General features: G+C 35.3%; 3 protein-coding genes across 5 annotated transcripts in view; 1 reads left to right on the top strand and 2 right to left on the bottom strand.

The window, feature by feature from the left end:
• Nucleotides 1-167: 167 nt before the first annotated feature.
• On the bottom strand, nucleotides 168-11893 carry LOC135842438 (uncharacterized). Of its 3 annotated transcripts, none has more exons than XM_065359902.1 (2): nucleotides 11477-11662; nucleotides 168-2263 (listed from the first exon to the last, which is right to left on the bottom strand). In XM_065359902.1, exon 2 carries the CDS (start codon nucleotides 2251-2253, stop codon nucleotides 358-360), a length of 1896 nt encoding a protein of 631 aa, XP_065215974.1. In that variant the 5' UTR covers nucleotides 2254-2263; nucleotides 11477-11662; the 3' UTR covers nucleotides 168-357. The 3 variants fall into 3 exon arrangements, with proteins under 3 accessions (XP_065215974.1, XP_065215973.1, XP_065215972.1); XM_065359901.1 differs by lacking the exon at nucleotides 11477-11662 and adding an exon at nucleotides 2900-3219; XM_065359900.1 differs by lacking the exon at nucleotides 168-2263 and adding an exon at nucleotides 5519-8565 and having other exon boundaries at nucleotides 11477-11893.
• A 1639-nt stretch (nucleotides 11894-13532) lies between these two features.
• The window catches only part of LOC135842440 (uncharacterized), a 51590-nt gene continuing 43850 nt past the window's right edge, over nucleotides 13533-21272 (bottom strand). Inside the window, exon 2 of the mRNA XM_065359903.1 lies at nucleotides 13533-15611. Within this exon, the coding sequence (XP_065215975.1) occupies nucleotides 13724-15601 (1878 nt within the window). The 5' untranslated portion in view covers nucleotides 15602-15611 and the 3' untranslated portion in view covers nucleotides 13533-13723. The remainder of the gene's footprint in view (nucleotides 15612-21272) is intronic.
• LOC135845118 (uncharacterized) lies at nucleotides 19015-19599 on the top strand. Its single transcript, XM_065363582.1, has one exon. The coding sequence runs from the start codon at nucleotides 19015-19017 to the stop codon at nucleotides 19597-19599; it is 585 nt and encodes a 194-aa protein (XP_065219654.1).

The raw sequence follows: 21272 nt of genomic DNA, 5'->3' as shown, positions 1-21272 counted from the left end.
AAAAATCAATTTCGCGCATCAAAAAAAAAAAAAAAAATCAACTTGGATTAGAACATTTCAAAAATTTATGCTCTCGCTTTGTTCGGGCCAATTTTCTAAAATTGAAATGTTTAAAAAGTTTTCATTCAAATTTGAAACTATTAAACCCAGAAAAATAAATCCATAAATAAAAATTTTTCAATCAATTTATTCATTTATTTCAATTTTTTTTATAATTCAGTACCTATCTACATATTTCTTTACATTACCAACCTAATTAAATTTATATTTATCGAAAAAGATCATTTTTCAATCACAGTTCACATACTAACTTAATTTTTATTCATTGGGTTAACCTAGTTTACAATTACATTTCATTTATTCATTTTTTGTTTTTTTTAATCCGACACACCACCGTTTAAGCTTCAATTTGAACTCTTTGTCAATATTCGCGAAGGCATGTCTTGACTTATACTCGTAAAATGCACCGTAAAAGGCACGTTTCTCATCTCTTAATTCATCGTTGTCCTCGAACACCATTTCGAAAATTTTCACTAGATCATCAAAACCACGCCGGAGATCGAGGTAATATTGCGGTTCGGTCACTACGGTGTTGCTCTGAATAGTAACTAAGGTTACAGCTACAGAAGATACGATTCTTTGCTTCACCTGCGATGTCCTTGCTAAGTCGTAATCGAAAGCTTCGTCGATATAGTTACAAAACTCGTTCCACAAATTGAAATTTGTAACGAGGCGAATTCCATCATAAAAATAATCCTGGTCTACGTGCGTCAGGTACAAACGTTTGTATTCACGAGCAGCGTTAATATCATTCAAAAAGTACGATTTCAATTCTTCGTCTAACTTTTTCAGATTTCGATTGCAATACATCCGTTCCAAATGTTTTAAGAATCTGAAAGAATCAATACCTAATTTCATTACAGTCAGATGGTCATCGTCACAGCCCGGCGAAGCACTATCGAGCATACGATTCAACAAAGATTCATCGTACAGTGAGATGACGCCTTGAATATTGTTCTTCAGCATCAAGTTTCTTCTCTCGTTGATCAATCCATCAATCATTAGTGAGCCGGGAATGTCAAGGATGTCACGAATGAAGGTGTTAATGAACTCTTTCGACATATTGGCAATAAAATAATTTCTCTGATGATCGGAAGCAGTCTGCCAAAACTCAACCAACGTACATGTTTTAATATCGCTGAATATCAGATTGCAAAATAGCTCGATGAATTGTTCTGCGGGCATATTGTCTTTCAAGTGTTTCCATATCCAAAGAGCAAGTCGCGGTGAATCATGACACGAAATAAAGTCAAGAATAATTTGGTCGATCTGATCGTTCATTTCAGAAAGCAAACGCTGTTGCTGATACCACGACATTTCCGAAACGATTTGGTCAAGTAACATGTACTCGGAAGGATGTCCATGACGAATCCAAGCAGCAACAACTGTCACTTGATCATCATCGCTTAAACGATACCAGAAAAAAAGATTACTGAATCTATAATAATCATATTCTTCCACGGGACAATAATCGTAATTAATTATGATATCACGCGTCCGTGACATGTCGACATCTGCCAAAGTGGGATTTTCCAACGGCATTTTGTGCAGTTCATTTTTAAGATAACGAATCCAGTAGAAACAAGAACGGTGAGTGGCGAAATCTACTTCGTCGATGAATTCAGAAGGCAGCAAGTCCAAAGAAAACTTTTTGATCATGTCGTCGAAACAATATTCGCACATGATGAGAAATTTCTGCAAATCGCTCAAATCGCCCATCTCTATGATTTTCTTCGCACTATCTTCGTACTCGATTCCGCCATTCGCTCTCCAAACGCACCATCTTGGGTCAATGCCACGAATTTCATGACTTCCCCTCAGGCATTCGTAGTTAAATACTATTTGAAGAAGATGCACCACCCAATCTCTAATCCGTTTACGAATACTTTTCAAGGAATTATCCAGCTTTTCTTCAACACTACGAGGAACTTTCAGATCGTTTATCATCTGTTTTGTCTGCTGCTGCTGGTATCCATATTCGTCACAGTACTCGAGAAGATCGCTTAACGGGATAACATTCGATTCTTCTTTCTTGATAGGGTGATACGTTGATAGATTGCTGTGCCATATTGATCGAGCTATTTCATCTGCCGCTAGTGCTTGCAAGCTTACTGGTACGTCGAAGTATACAAAGCGATCTTCGTGATTCTCGACGACGGGGTCATTGGCCTCGTGTATTCGGCGATTGGCCATCTTGAGTGATCTGTAATTCAAAATATTTTCGTTATAAGAAACGTAGGTACAAAGAAACCAAAATGGTACAATTCAATGAATTATAAAACATGAACAAATTGACGAATTTGGTCCAAGTTCAGGTTGATCACCTTGATCACGTGTAACTCGGCTAATTTAATGATATAGGTATTGTGAGAAAAAAAATTGAACCAAACGACCATTTTTATAGGCGAGAAAAACGCGTTTCCGAATGGTTTTCTCGCCAAAGAACAGCGGCCACCTCTCAAAAAATTCTGAAAATGTTACCAACGTTGGTAAATACTTGAGAAAATATTTTTAAAATATGTTTGGCTTTTCCCCCAGATTTTAGTCCTTCCATCACATTGATTTAAAGTTTTCAAATTGGATTTTAAGGACGTCTTTGGATTTTTAAAAAAAATTGAAAAAAATCAGGGTTAAAATTGTCTGCAACGTGCTAATATTTTTTTTAAATCTATCAAAATACCCAGTTTTTTGGAAAAAATATGCGAAATATGTAAAAATGTATAGAACAAAAATTTTCCAGCGCAAACATCGTACCACGAAGGTTGTGTACCATAAGAACCATAATATTATTCCTTTTATGGATTTTAAAATTCTCGCTTAAATCGAAAAATTAACTTACGTAATAAAAAGACCATCCGCAACACTGTTAGTCCGTGGGTTGCGTATGTAATTAAAGCAGAGCTTGTAGTATGATAATAATCACAACACCAATTAACGTGGTAAAAAGGATACCTATAATATTCATCAACGAATAAACAAAGAGTTTTAAACAAAATGACAAACTAACGGTCTAGTCAAATTAAGCACAAAGTACATAGGTAACGACCACAATTACCTATGCACGTACACGCAAACATATACAATATACCTCAGCTAAACGACAGAAATATACTGAATAAAGAGAAGATAAAAACTCAACGCGGCAGGTTCAGAGCTCAGCAGCTGTACTTACCTAATCAGCTCAGCTGCGTGCGCATCAGTGAAGCATAGAAAGTTTCACTGCGGAAACTTTCCGGCGCAATCCTGCTCGCTACATTGCAAAAAACACGTTTTTCAGATAGACTGGTTAAGGGGGTGAGATGAGAGGTGGATTGTTGGGTCGAAAATTCTTTTTAGAGGTACCCAACAATAATATTACCTATATCATAATTTCTCAAATCTAAGAAGAGAGACATTTCATTATCTTACCCAGGAATACCCTTTCAACTTATTTTCGACACCATTTTTGTAAACTCATAAAAATCATAACTCAACCTTTTAAGCTCAAAATTCTTCAAAACTGAAGAAGAAAATCATGCAGATGCAGAAGTAGGTACCTATTTTGAATTTTTCATGAAGCTTTGATTCATTTTGCTTTTTGGATGTTTTGGAAAAAAGCACAAATTTCTCGACGATGTTAATTATTTGTATTCCTTGTTCCTTGACTACTTTCTGAGTTCTTTTGTAGAGACTGATTGTGCAGCATTTTCTGTCACATAGGTGATAGAAATTCGTTCTGCCTACAGCCAATATACTAAATATGTACAGGGTGCCCAGAAATATCGAGCACCCCTAAAAAAGTTTTCTACTAAAATACTTTGGTTGGTCACAGTGAATGATAATAATGATAGCACATGATTGGTTGTTGGACTGGAGAGATAACATTCCACCAATCATATGCACCTGTTTCACGTTGCCAACCTATATTTTTAATGAAAAACTTTCTTAGGGGTGCTTGATATTTCTGGGCACCCTGTAGTTCCATAACACGACCTCTAATTAGTTTAGTTCTCTTAGACTAACGAGTTGAAAGAGAACCGTGCGATAAACTAGTCATCTAACGACTCCCATTGCATAAACATTGGTATCAGAGCTGAAAACAGTTACGCTACCTGCTAACTGGTATCTGGTGAAAATACCGGCTAAACCCGCTAGTGGCTAGTATCGAGTTGATTCGAAGCCTATCTCTTTTCCAGAACACAGATTATACCAATTAGAGCTGATAACAGTACTCGCAGACAGCGGGTAGTTACTGTACCTGTATTGCAGATTCTCGCTTCTCACTAGTAGCTCATAGCGAGTTGAAAAAAATTCACGCCTGTTCACATTATAGTAATTTGTAGCGAGCGAGCACAACCAGATTGATTTTGAACTTAGTCTGCGCACGCATCCCAAAACTTGATAATGCGTAAGTGGGAGGAGTTATGCTTCGACACCTGTCGTTCATATGTGTGATTGACGTTTGACAGTGTTTGATGATGTCATGCCGGTACACCGGCAACACATTCAACTCGCTACATAAATTACTATAATGTGAACAGGTGTGAATTTTTTTCAACTCGCTATGAGCTACTAGTGAGAAGCGAGAATCTGCAATACAGGTACAGTAACTACCCGCTGTCTGCGAGTACTGTTTTCAGCTCTAATTGGTATAATCTGTGTTCTGGAAAAGAGATAGGCTTGTACCTATTCTCTTGTTTTTGTAAACTATGATTGTAAGATCTAATTGCATAAAACTGTTCCTGAGTTTGAAATATGAACTGGTTCCAGTGTTCCTGTGATCTATTTCGTAATAAACAAATGTTCCAGTTAGATAGATTGAGATCGTTTAGATGTACTCGGATCCATCAGTAACTACGTAATACTGTTTGGTATCCTTATTGAAAATCTCATTACGATGAGTAACATAGATGGACATTCCCTCATCCGTTTATTGTTCCCTCCCGAGGTGATGTGCTTAATTGCACTCCTTTTTGATATTTTAATGTCATCTCCCTTCCGTAATACTGTACTGGTCTACTGGTTCAGTAATAAACTACAGATTTATTTACCAATAAACGATACTAAGAGTAATTGAAGGATTTCTTTATTTTATAAGGTAATTGTCTCTATGTTGTGTATTACGTAAACAATTATCAGTGTCCGAAAAATAGGTAACAAGGCGGTGAATCGCCAGATACCAAAGCTCTTGAAGCTAGGTACTGCTCACTACCTCGAGTAAGTAGGTAGTGAGCCAATGTATTGGGTAAAGCACTCAGGTGCAAAATATGTCTCTACATTTTCGAATATTTTTACGTGAAATAATTTTCTTGAAAAAAAATTGTAGTTGTGGATTTTTGAGGCACACTGTCACTTAAGAGTTAAGAGCTGAGTGCAGGCCTGCAGAATTACACGACTTTGTATACTTAAATAATATAATTTATGCTCCAGTTTTAAAATAAAATTACCTAGATAAAAAAAAACAAAAGGTACGAGTTTTTCAACTGAGTAATTTTTATTCAATTCTTACGTACATTTCACATTGACAAATCAGCGGATAAAATTACTTCTCGATATCGTCCTTCGACCACCACTCGGCCAACTTTTGATTAAACATTTCATAATAAGGGTAAAGGCACCAAATATGGACCACTTTTTTTTTGAAGGATTGCCACTTAAAAACTATAGGAGGTAGAAACCTCCACAAAGCCTTAAAATGAAGTTCCATCCTTCCACTAACACTGTACAAAACTTCAGGGGTGAAGGTCAACTTTAAGTATGTTTTTTTTATTGTTGAGTGATGAGTGTCAAAATGACAGTTCGAAATTTTGGACGCCTAATATGGACCACCTATAAAATTTCAAAATAAACATATTTTCACATTTTTCAAAAGGTCATATTTATTTGTAGAAATGAACAAAAAAACTTATTCTAAGCAGTTCAGGTTAATTTTGAATATTTTTTTCAAATTGTTGAATGATGAGTGTCAAAATGACAGTTCAAAATTTTGGACACCTAATATGGACCACCTAAAGAATAATTTCAAAATAAACATATTTTTACATTTCAAAACATCATATTTATTAGTAGAAATGAACAAAAAGAAGTATTTCAAGCATTCCTCTTTTCAGTGGCTGTAAAAAATGAGTGAAAAATTCAATATCACAGGTGGTCCATATTAGCGCACCCCATAAAAAAAACTTTGCACCAAAAATTTCTGTACATACCCTCATTTTTAGCAAAAACTGATCACTCCAGCAGAAACTACATCCTTTTTTGATATTATAAACATCAATGACATTTAGAAAATTACACCACATATATATTTTAATAAAAGTTGAAACACGCTAAAAAAATTTTTCAATGTCTCAAAACAGTTTTTTGTAAATTTCTCAGCGAGTTTTGACTTTACAGTTGTAATTTTTGTCTCATTCGTTTTTTTGATGAAAAAAACATCAGAATATATGTTTTCCTGACAGATTGCGCTAATTACCAACGAGAACGGGCGCTGGTCCATATTGCGGACTGGTCCATAATTGGTGCCCTTACCCTTACTGGGTCACGCTCGTGAAGTCACGCCGCCAGCCCGAAGGAAACACAGAATAAGGATAACTACGATCATAATCATGAAAAGAAAAAAAGAGTATTAGCTCATAAGGAATAAAAAACGAACGTTTCACTTTTTTCAACTCTTCGTCTACAAATACAGTTTCAACAACTTTCACGAGATCATCGAAACGATCATAAAGGGTTTTGACATTTCTAGGGTTTTTGCAGGCAGAGGCGACCATCTTTGATATGAACTTTCGCTTCACCACCGATCTTGAGGTAGGGTCGTTTTCAAAAGTATCGTCGATAAATTCGCTGAATTTATTCCATTTATTGATGTTGGTAATGAGACCAATTTCACAAGTGGAGTGTGCTGTTAATTCTGTTTTCAGGAACTCTTCTTTGAATACTTGGACAGCGTTTGTATCATAAGAACAATAAAATTTAATTTTTCCAATGAATTTTTCATACTCTTGATCACGGATTACCAAATCATGTAAATATATTTTGAAACTGATAGACTGCATTACGAATTCTTTCAGTGCCAATTGGTCCTTCCAGTGCGGCAAACACGAGTTCACTAATAAGTTGAACGCTTCGGAACAACACTCGTGAAAAAAAAGGCTTCTAGCTACCTTGAAAATCAGTCTTTTTCTCTCATTTGAAGGCAACTGATGAAGTAATTTGCTCAGAAATTCTCGAAGGTAAGGGTTGTCATTGCCAAGACACAAGTCAATGTATGAGCACAGCCAGGATTGGTCGTGAATCAGGTAATTTCTTTGGGAATCAGTAGCAGTATCCCAAATCTCAGCTAATGCAGACATCAATAAAGGATAATCAGAAGTACAAAACGTAAGCGAATCGATAATGGAAGAAAATTGTGTAACTTCGATGTGATTTTTAATATTTCTCCAGATGCAAAGTGCACATCGCGGAGAATTGGAAAAGGACGTGAAGTCAAAAAATATGCTAATATGAGAACTTTCTGTAAACAAACGTTGTTGCTGATTGTAATTCATTTTAGAAATCGTTTGCTCGAAAAATACGCAAGTTGTGTTGCAATATGGACCATTTAGTATCCTACTCTGTTTGTAAGTTCGATGAATCCAATATTTGGCAATTGCTACCTGATCATCCTCGCTTAAAAGGCTCCAGAAGTAATCGTTAATGAACCGATCACGAATATTGAAATTCGCTGCCATAACGCGAATCTGCGCTGCCATGGCGGAGGATCCTGGCTTGAAATTCGCTGCCGTAGCTCGATTCATCGCTGCCACGGAGAGGGATCGTGGCACTTTACACAGTTCATTTCTAAGGTAACTAATCCAGTTGATGAACCGATCACGAATATTGAAATTCTCTGCCATGACGAAGTATTCTGGCACTTTACATAGTTCATTTCTAAGGTAACAAATCCAATAGAAAAACACCCAGCCGTTGGAACGTGTCACATTTGCATAAAAATCTACCGGAAGCCAATCCAACGAAAAATTTTTCATTTCGTCCTCCATGCAATAGGCGCTCATAATGATGAATTTATGCACATTTGTCAAGCAGTCGACTTGTAGCATGTTTTTGGCGGTTTTTCTACAGTCGATTTCACCATTCGTCGACCAAACCAACCAGTTTGGATCGATGCTAGGAATATCGTAACGATGCTTGGAAAATTTCTTGGGAAATTTCATGTAAAATAATAAATGTTCTGCCCATTGTTTAATACTTCGGCCAACTTCTCGTAGGTCATTTCGGAGCATACCTTTAATGCATTTAGGAATATTCAAATCCGCTATCAGTTGTACAGAACGCTCCTTATGAGAACTATCTTGCTTATTGTCAAGCTGGAACTTCTCCAAACCACTGCACCATATCCCTCGAGCTACTTCATGCGATGCTAATTCTTTTAGGTTTGGTACATTGTAAAGATAGACAAAAGGATCGTTGCTGTCATCGACAATGCGGATTCCTTCGTGTGTTCGATTAGTGGACATCTTGAGCGATCTGTAATTTAAAATAAAATGATTGTTGTGGTTTTCAAAACCCTAGAGTTGGGAGAAAACTTGAAATCTAGTCGCTTATTTTCACCGATTTCGATTCACAGAACAAAAAGATGTTTGGGTCGATACCTTATTATCATGCAGAAAAAGTTTACGCTCATGGGAGTATCTCGATGGTACTCATCTCCCATACGGCAAGTACCTATGTACCAAACCCAACAGCTCTCTGCGCGAATTCAGTATTATCCACCCTTTTTATCCACTAAAGACTTTTGAAATTTTGATTTTTTTTAGTACTTACAAGGGAACCTCTTGAGGTGCCACACTCCGATTTGAACGGGACCTCGATTTTTGAAAATAGCATAGTCTAAAACCCCCAAAACCAAATTTTCAGCTGCCCAAGTTCATTTTTCGATTTTTGGCGAATTTTTAAAAATTCAAAATTGACTGTTTTTTGTGATTTATGCTTTTTTTTAAAAGTACGTACTTGATCAGTAAAAATGGTCAAAATAAGTCCCAAAACTAATATTAATTACCCAAATCCAAATTATACCATTTCCAGCCATTCTGGAGCCTCCAGCGCAATTTCAATTTCTCCAGAACTTTGAATTTGATCCAGAAGGCGTGAATATGAAGTTGGGCAGCTAAAAATCGAGTTATGTATTATACTCGACCTCTTTAACGAGTTTATCTACAGTTGAGCCGATTTTGAGAGTGATACCTCAAGAGTGGTTTTTTGAGGTGTCACTCTCGCTCCAAAACAGCTGGAAATGGTAGAATTTGCGCTCCGGGGGTTAGTTCTTGAAGAAATACAGCGATTCCCACAAATTTCTAAAATTCCTCATGAACGGTTATCTTTTGATTTTTTGGATTTTATAATTTTGAAAAAAGCTGGCCAAAAAACCACTCTTGAGGTGTCATTCCCAAAATCGGCTCAAATGTAGATCAACTCGTTAAACAGGTCGAGTGTAATATACAACTCGATTTTTAGCTGCCCAACTGCATATTCACGCCTTCTGGAGCAAATTCAAAATCCTGGAGAAATTGAAAAATCGCGCTGGAGGCTCCAGAATGGCGAAAAATTGTGAAATTTGGATTTGGGGGCTTAGTTTTGGACAAAATACAGCGATTCGAGTGAATTTCAAAAATTTCCACACAAACATGAAACTTTTGATTTTTTGGATTTTTTAATTTTGAAAAAAGCTGGTCAAAAAACCACCCTTGAGGTGTCATTTCCATAATCGGCTCAAATGTAAATCAACTAGTCAACTAGTTAAACAGGTCGAGTATAATACACAACTCGATTTTTAGCTGCCCAACTTCATATTCATGTCTTCTGGAGCAAATTCAAAATTCTGGAGAAATTGAAAAATCGCGCTGGAGGCTCCAGAATGGCTGGAAATGGTAAAATTTGGATTTGGGTTATTAATATTAGTTTTGGGACTTATTTTGACCATTTTTACTGATCAAGTACGTTCTTTTTTTTTAAAAAAAAGCATAAATCGCCAAAAACAGTCAATTTTGAATTTTCAAAAATTCGCCAAAAATCGAAAAATGAACTTGGGCAGCTGAAAATTTGGTTTTTGGGGGTTTTAGACTATGCTCTTTCCAAAAATCACGGTCCCGTTCAAATCGAAGTGTGATACTCATGAGGTTTCCTTGTTAGGTGCCTACCTATACCTCTTATTCATTTTTGGAATTTGATTTTGAAAATTATGGTGGTTTCTAAATTTTATCTTCACATTGAAATGCGATGCTTACATCCCCTTGTCTTCCTTGAATTCCAAAATGAAATTTTCAACAATGTTTCAACATTTTCACACACTAATTTTCATTTTATCTAAAACAGAAATTTTCCCAATAAATTCAGAAGCGTGGAATGTTTTGGTCAAAGAATTCAGTTTTTTACTTTATTTTTCTGAATTTTGAAATTCTAGAATACAATTTTTTGAAATTGAAAACTATGCAATATTTATTTGATCTAATCTTATACCAATTTTAAATTGTGCTTAAGTAGTGTATAGATTATGTCTCGTCAAGTCGAAGTTGTCAAAAAAATTAGAAAAGTGGAATAAAATGTTGGCTCTGCAATTTTTATCAGCTAGGGTGTGTAACAAAAGTCACAGACAAAAAATCATAACTTTTTTATTACCTATTTTTCACATTTTTACCACAATGAAAATACCCCCTCCCCCCAAAATAAAATTAAATATCAATTGTCGTGTCTCTCAAACCCAGTAAATACGTATAATATTGCCTCAGGGCCGTACCGAAGTCGTTTTTCATGGGAGAGGAGGACATAAAAATACCAACTCGTGAATGTTTTACCTTGAAATTTCCATCTTAAAATTCTTGAAGAATGAAACATACTCGTACAGGCAACAAAACTATAAAAAAAAATTGTTTTTTTTGTGTGACGAGTTATTTTGTAAGAAGATTAGGTATCATTTTGCTTCAAAATTTTAAAATTCGAATAATTTTTTTTTAAAATTCAAAATTGAATGCAAAAAGCAAACAGGCCCTAATAAAGCGAGGGCAAAAGCTCCCGAAAATTAGTAGGTATTCCAAGAGGTATAAAAATGTTTTTTTTTGTGTGTGTGATAAATGAAGAAATTTATTATTTTTTGCTTCAAAATTTTAAAATTCATTTTTTATTTTTTCATTTTTGGGCTTTTTAAAATTTTTTAAGTGTGTTTCGACGAGCAAAATTCATAACTTTTTAATGACTTTTAATGTTTTTTATGACCGTTAGACACCCTTTTTATTCACTTTGATATTATCGAAAACTATCAAGTATCGAGTTGAATTTCTAAAATGTATTGAATTCATGATAGACCGACTATCTCAAAAATAAACTAGGTATTAAAAGCAAGCGATATTACGAGTAGCAATAAAAATAACACAAATTTACTTACCATGAACAGTATGAATCTCGAAGTCGAATAAATTTTCAATCAAGTCTTCTAAAAAAATGCACAATATACTTAATGAAAGTGAACCGTAAAATTAGTAAGTTAAAAAGACTCAAATAAATGCAAGCACGACGTACACTACTATCGCAAACACACCATCATCTCATCAAGGATCGGCGACGACTTCCAAAAGTACGAGTATTCACCCGGAACAATTGAAACACATTTCTCACATCAACCACATTGTGTTGAAATAACGATGACTCAAACTGAGACAAAGGATCAGAAACTAGTTCCTGCATTCAAAGTCCTTAGGTTAGTTTGTACCATGGATTGCTGGTTCTTATCAATTTAAACTTGGTTATAGGGGATACTATAGGTACCGAAGCCAGATTTTCAAAGTCCATTCGCGAAATGCGGTGTTTGTTGACTGATAACATACTTGGTTAAATTGGTCGCTCCAGAATCATTATTCTAATACCTATTTGTATTCTGAAATAAAATTAATAGCACGTTGACTTTAACGGCTCAGTAAAAGAGAAAAACATTAATAAATATTTGAGTGGACGAACATGAAAAGCAATTTCCTATCACTTTTTGTGTAGCAATTTAAAAATTTCCAAAAGTGTTCGTCCAAGCAAACATGTGCATACTTGAAAAATATTTATTCAATTTTTTTTTTTTTAATCATAAGAGTAAAGGTAGAAAAGTTGACTCGCATCAAAAATGTTTTTAATTAGGTACATACTAAATTTTTAAAATTTTTGAAAGCTTTTTCTCTCGTTTTGCTCAATATGGGCGAATTTGCTATCCTTTTCTAAATTTGAAATTTCTGAAAATTATTTATAAATCCAGAAAAATAAATTTCCTACGTTCAAAATAATTTTTTTTTACTGCAGAATTAAACAATTTTCAAAGCTTTTGCCCACGCTTTGCTCTGGCTAATTCACTTTTTTTTAAAAATTGTTTCTAAAAACTTTTCACTAAAATATAAACAGTAGTAAGTCCAGAAAAATAAAAAAAAGTGTTTCCCCCTCTTGGATTAGAAAATTTCAAAAGTTTCTGCTCTCGCTGTTCGAGCGAATTTTCTAAAATTGAAATGTTTGAAAAGTTTTCATTCAAATTTGAAATATTAAATCCAGAAAAATAATACCAAAACTTATCACAGCCATTGAAAGCTAAAAAGGGCATAGTCCAATTAGCATTTTACCACATTTTGATGGGAGAAAAGAGTGATAAAAATTGATAAAATTTTTCAAAGCAATTTTATTAATTTTACCTAATTTTTATTTTTATTTTTATTTTTTTTTCGCTATCATTTTCTAAAAGTCCAATTAGCACCAGATTTTGATGGGAGAAAATGATGATAAAAATTAATATCTAATATACAATTATACAGGGGTAGGCATAAGTTAGTATTCCGATTTGCATAAACAAAAAAGTTGATCAGAAAAATATCTTTATTTTGGAACAATAATCATTTTTCAAGTTCTGTTTGGTGATTCTGGTGGTTGAAGGTCTCCTCTTTCACGTCGCGTGGTCAAAAATCGCCTAAAATGAATTGTTGACTGCTCAATTTTAATTTAGAGCTGATTATACAGGTCCGAATTTTCGTGTTTTTCAACATTAACATTGATTTTACGAGGAAAGTATGCATCCTATGAAAAAAATGCAATAAAGGAAATTGTAGAGCATAAAATTTCCTTTCTGCTCAGAGCTGGTTATTTTTTTGTAGGATGCTTTGTTAAAAAGCTATTTGCGAAAAACAGAGATGTATGGGACTTTTAAAAAGGTTCTTTCTTGCTGAGAAAACCTATGGCGAGGTTGTGCCATTTCTAAGTTTTTTTTACGAAAAATGAGACGAAAAATAAAGCAATAACCTCTCGCATGCACGACTGAAGTGACACTGAACACTATCGAGGTCATTTGCCCCATCACCATGGCAACGCGCCCACCAACACCCACGCAGTAGACAATTAGGAGCGCGCGCGCGTAATTTTTCGATAGCGAATACTAACTTATGCCTACCCCTGTACATACATAAATAAAATTTTTTAAATCAATTTATTCATTTTATCTGATTTTTATTTTCATTTTTTTAAAATTCAGTTTCCATTTTTTACATTAAACGTACCTAATTAGATTTATATTTGTCAAACAAGATCATTTTTCAATCACAATTCACATAGGCCTAATTTAATTTTTACTCATTGGGTTAACCTAGTTTACATTCATTTATTAAGTTTTTTTTTATAATTCGACACACCACCGTATCAGCTTCAAGTTGAACTCCATGTCAATATTTGCAAAGGCATGTCTTGACTTATAGTCGTAAAATGCACCGTAAAAGGCCCGTTTCTGATATTTTAATTCATCGTTGTCCTCGAACACCATTTCGAAAATTTTCACTAGATCATCAAAACCACGCCGGAGATCGAGGTAATATTGCGCCTCGGGCACTATGCTGTTGCTCTGAAGAGTAACTAAGGTTATAGCTACAGAAGATACGATGGTTTTCTTGACCTGCGATGTCCTTACCAAGTCGTAATCGAAAGCTTCGTCGACATAGTTACAAAACTCGTTCCACAAATTGAAATTTGTAACGAGGCGAATTCCATCATAAAAATAATTCGGATCTGCTTGCGTCAGGTACAAACGTTTGTATTCACGAGCAGCGTTAATATCATTCAAAAAGTACGATTTCAATTCTTTGTCTAACTTTTTCAGATCCCGATAGCAATATATCCGTTCCAAATGTTTTAAGAATCTGAAAGAGTCGATACCTAATTTGATTACAGTCAGATGGTCATCGTCACAGCCCGACGAAGCACTATCGAGCATTCGATTCAACAAAGATTCATCGTACAGTGAGGTGACGCCTTGAATGCTGTTCTTCAGCATCACGTTTCTTCTCTCATTCATCAATCCTTCGATTAGTGAGCCGCAGTTGTCAAGGTTGTCACGAATAAAACTGTTGATGAACTCTTTCGACATCTTGGCGATGAAATAATTTCTCTGATGATCAGAAGCAGTCTGCCAAAACTCAACCAACGTACATGTTTTAATATCGCTGAATATCAGATTGCAAAATAGCTCGATGAATTGTTCTGCGGGTATCTTGTCTTTCAAGTGTTTCCATATCCAAAGTACAAATCGCGGCGAATCATGACACGAAATAAAGTCAAGAATAATTCGGTCGATCTGGTCGTTCATTTCAGAAAGCAAACGCTGTTGATGATACCATGACATTTCCGAAACAATTTGGTCAAGTAACAAGTGTTCGGAAAGAAGTCCTCGACGAATCCAAGCCCCAAGAACTCTAACTTGATCATCATCGCTTAAACGATCCAAGAAAAACATATTACTGAATCTATAATAATCATATTCTGCCTCGGGACAATTCTCGTAATTAATTAAGTTATTACGTATCCGTGACTCATCGATATCTGCCAAAGTGGGATTTTCAAACGGCATTTTATGCAGTTCATTTCTAAGGTAAGAAATCCAATAGAAACAAGAACGATGAGTGGAAAAATCTACTTCGTCGATGAATTCAGAAGGCAGCAAGTCCAAAGAAAACTTTTTGATCTCGTCGTCGATACAATATTCGCACATGATGACAAATTTCTGCAAATTGCTCAAATTGCTCATCTTTATGATTTTCCTCGCACTATCTTTATAATAGATTCGGCCATTCGGTGACCAAACGCACAATTTTGGGTCAATGTCACGAATTTCGTGACGTCCCCTAAGGCATTCGTAGTTAAATACTATTTGAAGAAGATGCACCACCCAATCTCTAATCTCATTACGAATATTTTTCAAGGAATTATCCAGCTTTTCTTCAACACTACGAGGAACTTTCAGATCGTTTATCATCTGTTTTGTCTGCTGCTGATGGTATCCGTAATCGTCACAGTACTCAAGAAGATCACTAAACGGAATTACATTCGATTCTTCTTTCTTGATAGGATGATATGTTGATAGATTGCTGTGCCATATTGATCGAGCTAATTCATCTGCCGCTAGTGCTTGCAAGCTTAATGGTGCGTCAACGATGTATACAAAGCGATCTTCGTGATTCTCGACGATGGGGTCATTGGCCTCGTGTATTCGGCGATTGGCCATCTTGAGTGATCTGTAATTCAAAATATTTTCGTTATAAGAAACGTATGAACAAAGAAACCAAAATGGAACAATTCAATGAATTATAAAACATGAACAAATTGACGAATATGGTCCAAATTCAGGCTAATCACCTTGATCGCGTAATTCGGCTAATTTAATGATATATTGTGAGAAAGAAATCGAACCAAATGACCATTTTTATAGGCGAGAAAAACCCGATTCAAAATAGTTAAAATGGTTTTTTGGCCAAAAAGCAGCCTTTCAAAAAATTCTGAAAAAATTACCAACGTTACAAAATACTTGGAAAAATATTTTTAAAATATGTTTGGCTTCCATCTTCAAATTTTGATCTTCCAATCACATTGATTTAAAATTTTCAAATTATTGGATTTTAAGGTCGTTTTTGGGTCAAAAAAAAAATGAAAAAAATCAGGGTTAAAATTGTATCACAGTAATTTTAGCAAAATTTTTAGTCGAACCTCGGAAAAATTAGGGGAAGGCTGAATTTCACATTATTTGTTCAGATTGGTCTCTAAAACAATCCATCAAAAGTTGCACCCCGCAACTTGCCGGCTACCACCGCAAGAGGTCATTAACCTTTGCCGATACAGGTTTTTCGGCTGTATCGCCGACATGAAAGGTCTGAGAGGGAAAATGTTCAAACAAAAATTGTTCTACGCTAATTTTACTACCAGCATGACCAGTTCAGCTTTTCCCAAAATGGAGATTTCACCCTTAGGTAGATACTAAGGAGGGGGTAAAGTTGTCAATTTTATGAAAATTGTTTTTAAAAATAAAAATCGACAATTTGAAACATGAACTTGATTCACGGTAGACCCGAAAATATTTTGACCATAGTTGCACATTGCAACTTGTCTGCCAACCCCCCGCAAGAGGTCATTAACCTTTGTCAATCTACGTTTTTCGGCTACATCGCCGAAATTAAGGGTCGGAGATAAGTGATTGAACTAAAATTTATACCTAGAAGGATGAAATTTGGGATATATGCTATTTTCAACCTGCCAAATCGATTAGAAACTGTTTCAAACCATTTTGAGCAGTTTTGGATCCTCCAGCAGATTTTTGAAACTTGAAATTTCCACAAAATTTCGTCCAAAGCAGTTGCAAAGCTAAAATTCATTCCGTAAACTAATTTGAACACGCTAGGGAGTTGACTGTAAGTAGATTTCAAGTCGTTTTGCAGCCTCCAGTGACTTTTTGGAAATTACTGGAGCCTCCAGCAGATATTTCAATGCTTGAAATTTCCATAAAAATTTATACCAAACAGAGTTGGAAATCCAAAATTCACTCTGTACTCCAATTTTAATACGCTATCAAGTGGACTGCAGGTTGGTTCAAGTCATTTTAGAGCCTCCAGTGACTTTTCGAAAATTCCTAGAGTCTCCAACAGATTTTAGAAGCGTAAAATTTCATAAAAAGCAGTTGGAAAGCTAAAATTCACTCTGTAAACTAATTTTAATACACTATGAAGTCGACCACCGGTAGATTTCAAGTCGTTTTGGAGCATCCAGCGACTTTGTGGAAATTACCGGAGCCTCCGGTAGATTTTTCAATGCTCAAAATTTCCATAAAATTTTACCAAACAGAGGCACCCCATTTTTGACATTACTCTGATCTGGATCGCAGGTATTTTTGATCCGTTTTGGAGCCTCCAGCAGATTTTTAGAAACTTCTGTTTTTCAAAAAATGTCACAAAATCTATCCGAATCAACTTTCAGCTTTCCAACTCCATTTGATGAAATTTTATAGAAATTGCAAGTTTCAAAAATCACCTGGAGGCTCCAAGAATTTTCAAAAAGTCGCTGGTGGCCACAAAATTACTTAAACCCACCAGCAGTCGACTTAATAGCGTGTATAAATTGGATTGCAGCGTTAATTTCCGCTTCCCAACCTCATTTGATGAAATTTTGTGGGGTTTCAAGTTTCAAAAATGTGCTGGAGGCTCCAGAATTGCTCAAAATGGTTTGAAATCGTTTCCAATCGATTTGGCAGGTCGAAAATAGCGTATATCCCAAATTTCAGATTTCTAGGTTAATTTGGTAAAATTTTGTTTTTTTTTCTCATTTCTGGCCTAAATTTGATTTTTAAGAATTCACCAAAAATCGAAAAATAATATATTTTAACTGAACTGGTCATGCTTATAGGAAATTTTACGCAGAATAATTTTAGTTCAATCACTTTTTTCCCTCCAACCACCCTTCATTTCGGCGATATAGCAGAAAAACGTAGATTGACAAAGGTTAATGACCTCTTGCGGGAGTGGCAGACAAGTTGCAATGTGCAACTATGGTGAAAATATTTTCAGGTCTACCGTGAATCGAGTTCACGTTTTAAATTGTCGATTTTCATTTTTTAAAAACAATTTTCATAAAATTGACAACTGTACCCCCTCCTTAGTAAGGGCGAAATCTCCATTTTGGGAAATGCTGAACTGGTCATGCTGGTAGTAAATTTAGCGTAGAACAATTTTCCTAGTTCATGGAGGTTATAGTATTATGATGCACGTATTTTGCTGTGTTCATAGCAGCACATATGCATAAGAAACGATTTACAATAAATTTACCTATTCGAGTGTTTTTATTTGTAAACAATTAAAATACTGCGCATCGGGAATGTAAATAGTGAATGTGAACTATGATGGGTATGAACGATGGTGATCCCATGTACAACCAGCTAACAGCTATGTACAGTGACACTGTGATACAGAATAAACTTCACCAAAAACAGTTAGAAGAACAGCAGAGGCAAATAAACCACTTACGAGAAGTAGTAGATCACTATCAAGCCAAGTCAAAAGAGAATGAAAACCATCTCAGTGAACAAACATCATCAACAGACGAGTCAGAGGAAAATCATAGCAATATGACAATAGACAGCATTAAATATACGCTTACAGTGAAAAATTCAAAAAGAAACGTATTCCACCTATTTACGTAAGTGAAATTAAAAATATTACTGAATTTACTGCAATGTTGGAAAGCATGGAAGAGTGTGAAACCCCTACAATGCAAACCCTCTCTAATGGAGATGTTAAAATAGCATGCTCAAATGAGCAAAGCTTTAGAGCAGTGTATAGGGCACTGGAGGCTATAAGGAAGAATCCTAGTCACAAAATGTATGGAATTGGGCACCATACATATCAGTTGAAACAAGATAAACCCTATCAGGTAGTTATAAGAGGGCTACACCCCTCCACTTCACCGGAGGATATCAAATTAGCATTGATTAAAATCAGACATGATGCCATTAATGTCACCAATGTAATTATTAAAAAAACAGAGGTGAAAAAAGATGTATCTGGAGAAATTGTGAGTAAGAAATCATATAAGGTGGCATTACCACTCTTTTATGTATATCTCAGCCCAAAAGAAAACAACAAGACCATTTATGAAATGGGGTCCTTGTTGCACACTAAAGTGAAGGTAGAACCTCCAGCAAAAAAGAGGGAGCTACCTCAATGTAAAAACTGCCAGCAGGTTGGTCATACCAAAACATACTGTACAAGGAAACCCAAATGCGTTAAGTGTGGATTAGACCATGAAACAAAGCAATGTAGGAAGAAGAAAGAAAACCCAGCCAAGTGTGCCAATTGTGATGGTGATCATACAGCCAACTGGAGAGGGTGTCCAGTATATCATTATCATTATCAAGCAAAAATTGCTGCTATATCTAAACCGAAGATGACAGTAATTGATCGTGTCAAGCAAAGGACCACTCAAAACCAGGAGCAGATAACAACTCAGAAACCTGAACAAGCCAAAATTGTCAAAAGAAACCTTCCAAAGAATAACATGGATGAATTGGATGAACCATTGGAACTAGAAGAGCAGGCGAGCTTGAAAGACATTTGGGAACTGCTTAAAAAATGGATAAAAGAATTTCTCAAGTTGAAAACACACAAAACAAGATCAAAGCAAAGAAACATCCATCAGTTAAAACCTCACGACTTAGTCATAGATATTATAAAAAATAAATAGAGTACTCTCACTGGAGAGATACTTTATAAAATAGCAGAGTATACTCTCACTGGAGAGAACCCTGCACATGTCATGTAACTAACTTGTTCAAAGTCAGAAATATTACTTATTTAAGGTCTCCTTAAGATTGTAATGAACCTTGTTAAATAAAATTGAAAAAAAAAAAACATTTTTCCTCTTGGACACTTCATGTTGGCGATACACCGAAAAACCTGTATTGGCAAAGGTTAATGACCTCTAGGGAGGGTAGCCGGCAAGTTGCAGGGTGCAACTTTTGATGGGTTGTTTTAGAGACCAATCTGAACAAATAATGTGAAATTCAGCTTTCCTCTAATTTTTCCGAGGTTCTGCTAAAAAGTTTGCTAAAATGACTATACCTACTTTCTTCTGGCAATTTTGGCAAGCACAGAATCGTTTGACAATTTATAGATAAAACTAGACCTTTTTTTTTTTTTGCAAGTTTAAGGAATATGAACACTTTTTGACAATTATTTTGAAAAAAATTGACGTTTTTTCACAATTTCCCTCAAAAACTGACAATTTTTTGGTTTGTACAATTTTGAAAAAAAAAAACAAAACCTTGTAAGCAAAGTTTCGCAAAAAAACAGGATAACTTTTGTTTGACAATTTTGGAACAAAAAGAGGACTTCTTAAACGGATAAGGCAAAAATCAATTATTTTTGGATGAAAAAATTATGGCCTTACAACATTATCATTCCTTTCAAAATGATTTTTTACTCAAAGCGCTATTGTTTATCGTTCAAAGGTAATTAAAGCTCAAAGTTGTGAAAACCTTGTGATGTGGAGTAAAAAATTTAATTTTAGCTTTCGTTTATGATTAAGAGATGAAAAAATCCTACGAGATGATCTGGAAAAAACACGGTGGAAGGTGGAGGGTTATTTAAATTTCGAATTGAATTCTAAAACCCTGATAAGGTTTAGCGCAAACAACACGTCTGTGTTAAAAACATGTTAATAGATTTGCATACCCAGTTCGCCGTAAATACAGAAGATTCACAAACACCACGAGATCTACTCTGCACCAATCCGATCCTATAAAATAAAATAAAACACAGGAACAAGTTTTTCAAACTATGGATAATTTTTATTAAATTTTTACGTACACTTCACATTTACAAATCGAAGAATAAAATTACCTCGGCGATATCGTTCATCGACCACCACTCGGCGAATTCCCCATTAACATATTATAACGCCGATTAATACGATCACGATTACGATCATAAGCTAGCAACAACTGATCAATATCACCAAAAGGAGAGCTGTGAGGGCACAGCCCCCTGCCCTCGGAACGAGTAGTGGGGGTTAGTATTATAATACCGATTAATAAGATCACGATTACGATCATAAGCAAGCAACATCTGATTAATAACATCAAAAGGATGAAAAAACAAACGTTTTACTTTTTTCAACTCATCATCATCGTCAACAAATATCATTTCAACAATTTTCACGAGATCGTCGAAACAGTCATTATTAAGTGCTTTATGCCATTCAGGGTCTTCGTTGACAGAGGTGGCTATCTCTTTTACGAACTTTTTCTTTACCATCAATCTTGAAGTAAGATCGTTTTCGAAAGTTTCGTCGATAAATTTGCTGAGCTTATTCCATTTATTGATGTTGGTAACGAGACCAACGTCACCACAGTGAGG

Source organism: Planococcus citri, chromosome 4 (genome assembly GCF_950023065.1).
Source record: "Planococcus citri chromosome 4, ihPlaCitr1.1, whole genome shotgun sequence".
Classification (NCBI taxonomy): domain Eukaryota; kingdom Metazoa; phylum Arthropoda; class Insecta; order Hemiptera; family Pseudococcidae; genus Planococcus; species Planococcus citri.
This window is presented reverse-complemented; position numbering and strand designations above follow the sequence as displayed.

Bases quoted from the DNA above. Each gene is read 5' to 3' on its own strand.
- LOC135842438 (XM_065359900.1), bottom strand. From the start codon at position 8,555: ATGTCCACTAATCGAACACACGAAGGAATCCGCATTGTCGATGACAGC.
- LOC135845118 (XM_065363582.1), top strand. From the start codon at position 19,015: ATGGGGTCCTTGTTGCACACTAAAGTGAAGGTAGAACCTCCAGCAAAA.